General features: G+C 45.6%; 1 protein-coding gene across 1 annotated transcript; it reads right to left on the bottom strand.

The window, feature by feature from the left end:
* Nucleotides 1–1809: 1809 nt before the first annotated feature.
* On the bottom strand, nucleotides 1810–4036 carry LOC135537053 (NLR family CARD domain-containing protein 3-like). The gene is made up of 2 exons (XM_064963267.1): nucleotides 3616–4036; nucleotides 1810–3197 (listed from the first exon to the last, which is right to left on the bottom strand). Exons 1-2 carry the CDS (start codon nucleotides 4010–4012, stop codon nucleotides 1810–1812), a joined length of 1785 nt encoding a protein of 594 aa, XP_064819339.1. The 5' UTR covers nucleotides 4013–4036.
* Between the last annotated feature and the right edge of the window lie 1874 nt (nucleotides 4037–5910).

A 5910-nucleotide genomic window follows, 5' to 3' on the forward strand; every position in this document is an offset into this window, starting at 1 on the left:
CATTTATTCCAGGATTGAGACATTTATTCCAGGATTGATTCCTGAAGTGGTTGTAGAGTTCCTTCTGTGTGAAGCGGTATGGCCACTTACTCTTCAGCTCGGCTATCTTAAATGCTGGACTAGCGATGATGGCACAGCGCTGTAAGTGAAATGTTGCTTGCATGAGCTGCGAGAGTTGTCCCCTGTCACCTCCTGTTGGTCTCTGGAATAAAGCTGCTCCGTTTCCTTACGCTTTGGCCTCCTAAAGTTTCTTCCGTTTCTTCTGTGGGAAAGTCAGGCTGTCATCTCACACAGCCGTGTCTGTCAGGCTGTCATCTCACACAGCCGTGTCTGTCAGGCTGTCATCTCACACAGCCGTGTCTGTCAGGCTGTCATCTCACACAGCCGTGTCTGTCAGGCTGTCATCTCACACAGCCGTGTCTGTCAGGCTGTCATCTCACACAGCCGTGTCTGTCAGGCTGTCATCTCACACAGCCGTGTCTGTCAGGCTGTCATCTTGCACTGACTACAGTCGATGAGCCTGAGTGTTTCTCTCTTAGCCGTACCAAATCAAATTTCAAATCAAATCCAATTTTATTGCTCACATACACATGGTTAGCAGATGTTATTGCTCACATACACATGGTTAGCAGATGTTATTGCTCACATACACATGGTTAGCAGATGTTATTGGTCACATACACATGGTTAGCAGATGTTATTGGTCACATACACATGGTTAGTAGATGTTATTGCTCACATACACAGGGTTAGCAGATGTTAATGCTCACATACACAGGGTTAGCAGATGTTATTGGTCAGATGTTATTGGTCAAGTAATCTAACAATTCCCCAACAACTACCTAATACAAGTAATCTAACAATTCCTAATACACACAAATCTAAAGGGGTGAAAGAGAATATGCACATATAAGTATATGGATGAGTGATGGCCGATTAGCATAGACAAGGTGCACTAAATGGTATAAAATACAGAACATACATGTGATATGAGTAATGTAAGATATGTAAACTTTATTAATGTTGCATTACTGAAGGTGACTAGTGATCCATTTATTAAGAGGTTCATTTAATTCACAAACAAGGGATCGTTCAACTCAATCAAACAGAGAAAGAGATTGATGCACCTCTCTGGGGAGGGAAATGGTCTTTGCTTTTTGTCTGAAAGCCTATCTTTGATGTACTGAATGGTCTTCTGGATGCTCTCTGTGTCTCCCTTTGTCTGGAGCTTTAGGCTTTTCAAGAGTATCTGATTGGAGATGCCCAGAAGGAAGCGGAGATCTCGCTGTTCAAAGAATCCACTGCACTCCTCTGCAAGTCATGCGGAGGAAGAGCCTGTCATAATCCCTGGTGATCCTCCCTGCAGTCATCATCCCTGCAGTCATCGTCCCTGCAGTCATCATCCCTGCAGTCATCCTCCCTGCAGTCATCCTCTGCAAGTCATGCAGTCATCGTCATCTTCATCGCTGCTCATCCCTGTAGTCATCATCCTGCAGTCATCGTTGTGCCATCGCCACTGTAGCCATCGTCTGCAGTCATCCTCCCTGCCGCCATCATCCCTGCCGGCATCGTCCCTGCAGGCATCGTCCCTGCAGTCATCATCCCTGTAGTCATCGCCCTGCAGTCATGTAGCCATCATCCCTGCAGTCATCATCCCTGCCGTCATTGTTCTTGGTCATCGTCCCTGCAGTCTCGTCCCTGCAGTCATCATCCCTGCAGTCATCACTGTAGCCATCATCCCTCAGTCATCCTCCCTGGGCCGTCATCATCCCAGTAGTCATCATCCCTTCAGTCTCATCTCTGCAGTCATCATCCCTGAGAATCACTGTCATTTGTTCTTGGCAACTCTTGGTAGTCTCTTAAACTCAATGGGTTGACATTTTCACTGGCATATGAGTAAGCAACATAGAGTGCTGCGAAGAACTCTTGAATGGTGAGATGCACAAAGCTGTACATCTTTGCTTGAAACATTGGATCCTCCTCTCTGAAGATCTCTGTGCACATCCCTGAGAGCAAGAAGGCTTCGTTGATATCAATGCCACACTCTCTCAAATAGTCTTCAGAAAACACCAAATTGCTCTTTGCCAGGTTTTGGAAGGCAAGCCTTCCAAGTTTCAGAATGATCTGTACGTCAGACTCTGACAGATTACGAGGATCTGGTTGGTTTTCCCCATGGTACTTCTTGTTCTTCATGTTTGTCAGAGTGAGTAGGAAGTGTATGTACATCTCAGTCAAAGTTTTAGGGGGTTTTCCATGGGCATTTTCACTCAACATTTTCCCAAGAACCATGGCAGTAATCCAACAGAAGACCGGTATGTGGCACATGATGTGGAGGCTCCTTGATGTCTTTATGTGGGAGATGATTTTGCTGGCCATGTTCTCATCATCACTGAATCTCTTCTTGAAGTATTCTTCCTTCTGTGGGTTGTTGAATCCTCGAACTTCAGTGACACGGTCAAAACAGTCAGAGGGTATCTTATCAACTGCTGCTGGTCGGGAGGTTATCCAGAGGAGAGCTTCAGGAAGCAGATTCCCCTTGATGAGGTTTGTCAGCAGCACGTCCACTGATGTTGTCTTGGTTACATTAGACCACCTCTTGTTGTTATGGAAACACAGTGGAAGTTGGCTTTCATCGAGGCCATCAAAGATGAATACAACTTTACCGTCGACCACCTTCTTTGCGTCCTGCATATCTGTTAGTTCAGGGTGGAAGTCACTCAGGAGTTCCAAGAGATTGCAGTCATCTGTGATCAAATTCAAGTCCCTAAATGGAAGTGTGAAGACAAAATCTACATCCTGATTGGCTATTCCTTCTGCCCAGTCAAGGATGAACTTCTGCACGGAGACTGTTTTTCCGATGCCAGCGATGCCCTTCGTCAGCACAGTTCTGATGGGTAACATTTGTCTGGATTTGGATTTGTCATTATGTTCCTCTGTCTTAGGGTGGAAAGATCTAAAGATGTCATTGCAGTTTATTGCATCGTCTTGAAATGCTTTGGTCCGAGCCGTATCTTCAATCTGCCATACCTCATGCTCCTTATTAACACCTTCACTCTCCCCAGCTGTGATGTAGAGCTCTGTGTAGATCTTGTCAAGCAATGTTGGGTTTCCCCGTTTTCCAAGCCCCTCAAAGATGCTCCCAAACTTCCTCTTCATGTTGGACTTGTGTTTGTCCTTGACTTTTGGCAGATCTTCATCTAATGAGGAAAGAAAATTGTTAGTGTCGTGGGATGTATGACGTATCTATCATTTAATCTGCAGTATTCAGTAACATAACAACACAATACCTTCAGTTACTGGTTTCAAAGTCCAATTTCATGCATGGGCGTACCTTATGAGTGTGTTTGTGTGTGTGTGTGTGTTAGTCTACAATTGGTACATCCATTTTTGGACTTTAAAATTAATTATATCCTGTATACCCATTGATTCTTGAAGAATACAACTTACAAATACCTCATGAGCTTAGTTCAACTGTCGTACCCTTTCTGAACACAAAATATTAGCTTAATTGTATTGTATTATTTGACAGGGACACTGCATATTAACTAATCAACATGTCTGTAATAACTGGTCTTGTTTTTGTTGAGCTACAAAATAAATAAAGAGTTGTCTTACCACCACCATGTGAAGGGATAGTAACACTGATGTGTTGATAGACTGAACCTGCAACACTGCAGCCAACAAGTTGGGGTGCAGCGACAACAGAACCACCCTGAGCCATAATGGAGGACGGTGGGTGAGCAGGTTGAGCCATAATGGAGGACGGTGGATGAGCAGGTTGAGCCATAATGGAGGACGGTGGATGAGCAGGTTGAGCCATGATGGAGGACGGTGTAGGGGCAGGTTGAGCCATGATGGAGGACGGTGTAGGGGCAGGTTGAGCCATGATGGAGGACGGTGTAGGGGCAGGTTGAGCCATAATGGAGGACGGTGTAGGGGCAGGTTGAGGGGTAATGGAGAACGAAGGACCAGAATGCTGGACTGGAGCGAGGGACTGAGGAGTCTGATCCATGATATCAGACAGTCAGTGTCCTCCCCCTGAGAGAGACAGAGAGACAACATAAGGATTAAGTTTAACAACAAAAACATTTGAGTATGCTAATAGGTTCTTAGCTTATTGGTTATGACAAGGTAAGATAATTGTAAATATTTATTTATGTCCTATATTCCATTTGTTGAAATGACTTGAAATCTTACAGACTGCTAGTGTCTTTATCATATCACACAGAGACCTGCAGTACAGACTAGTGTCTTTATCATATCACACAGAGACCTGCAGTACAGACTAGTGTCTTTATCATATCACACAGAGACCTGCAGTACAGACCAGTGTCTTTATCATATCACACAGAGACCTGCAGTCCAGACTAGTCTATATCATATCACACAGAGACCTGCAGTACAGACCTAGTGTCTTTATCATATCACACAGAGACCTGCAGTCCAGACAGACTAGTGTCTTTATCATATCACACAGAGACCTGCAGTCCAGACTAGTCTTTATCATATCACACAGAGACCTGCAGTACAGACCAGTGTCTTTATCATATCACACAGAGACCTGCAGTCCAGACTAGTGTCTATATCATATCACACAGAGACCTGCAGTACAGGCTAGTGCAGTCTTTATCATATCACACAGAGACCTGCAGTACAGACCAGACTAGTGTCTTTATCATATCACACAGAGACCTGCAGTACAGGCTAGTCTTTATCATATCACACAGAGACCTGCAGTCCAGACCAGACTAGTGCTTTATCATATCACACAGAGACCTGCAGTACAGACTAGTCTTTATCATATCACACAGAGACCTGCAGTCAGACTAGTGTCTTTATCATATCACACAGAGACCTGCAGTCCAGACTAGTGTCTTTATCATATCACACAGAGACCTGCAGTCCAGACTAGTGTCTATATCTTATCACACAGAGACCTGCAGTCCAGACTAGTGTCTTTATCATATCACACAGAGACCTGCAGTCCAGACTAGTGTCTTTATCATATCACACAGGGACCTGCAGTCCAGACTAGTGTCTATATCTTATCACACAGAGACCTGCAGTCCAGACTAGTGTCTATATCATATCACACAGAGACCTGCAGTACAGACTAGTGTCTTTATCATATCACACAGGGACCTGCAGTCCAGACTAGTGTCTATATCTTATCACACAGAGACCTGCAGTCCAGACTAGTCTTTATCATATCACACAGAGACCTGCAGTCCAGACTAGTCTTTATCATATCACACAGAGACCTGCAGTACAGACCAGTGTCTTTATCATATCACACAGAGACCTGCAGTCCAGACTAGTCTTTATCATATCACACAGAGACCTGCAGTCCAGACTAGTCTTTATCATATCACACAGAGACCTGCAGTACAGACTAGTCTTTATCATATCACACAGAGACCTGCAGTCCAGACTAGTCTTTATCATATCACACAGAGACCTGCAGTACAGACTAGTCTTTATCATATCACACAGGGACCAGTCTTGTCCCATCGCGGCAACTCCCATACAGACTCGGGAGAGGAGAGGTGCAGGTCGATAGCCGTGTCCTCCGAAACACGACCCCACCAAGCTGCACCGCTTCCTGACACAACGCTTAACCCGGATGCCAGACGCACCAATGTGTCGGAACGAAACACCGTACACCTGGAGACCGTGTCGGTGTGCATGCGCCCGGCCCGCCACAGGGGTCGCTAGAGAGCGATGGGACGAGGACATCCCGGCCGGTCAAACCCTCCCCTACCCCGGAAGACACTGGGCCAATTGTGTGTCGCCTCATGGGTCTCCTGGTCGCGGCCTCCTGCAACACAACCCGGAATCGAACCAGGATCTGTAGTACCGCAGAGCGCTGCGCCACTCAGGAGGCCCATAATGATCATTTTTACGAGCTTC

The sequence above is a fragment of the Oncorhynchus masou genome, unplaced genomic scaffold (genome assembly GCF_036934945.1).
Source record: "Oncorhynchus masou masou isolate Uvic2021 unplaced genomic scaffold, UVic_Omas_1.1 unplaced_scaffold_704, whole genome shotgun sequence".
Taxonomy (NCBI): domain Eukaryota; kingdom Metazoa; phylum Chordata; class Actinopteri; order Salmoniformes; family Salmonidae; genus Oncorhynchus; species Oncorhynchus masou.

What these genes read in the sequence shown, in the direction of transcription:
- LOC135537053 (XM_064963267.1), bottom strand. Translation starts at nt 4,012, where the DNA reads ATGGATCAGACTCCTCAGTCCCTCGCTCCAGTCCAGCATTCTGGTCCT. An exon ending in TATCCCTTCACATGGTGGTG is followed by an intron (nt 3,198 to 3,615) that starts GTAAGACAACTC and finishes TTTCCTCATTAG; the next exon opens with ATGAAGATCTGCCAAAAGTC.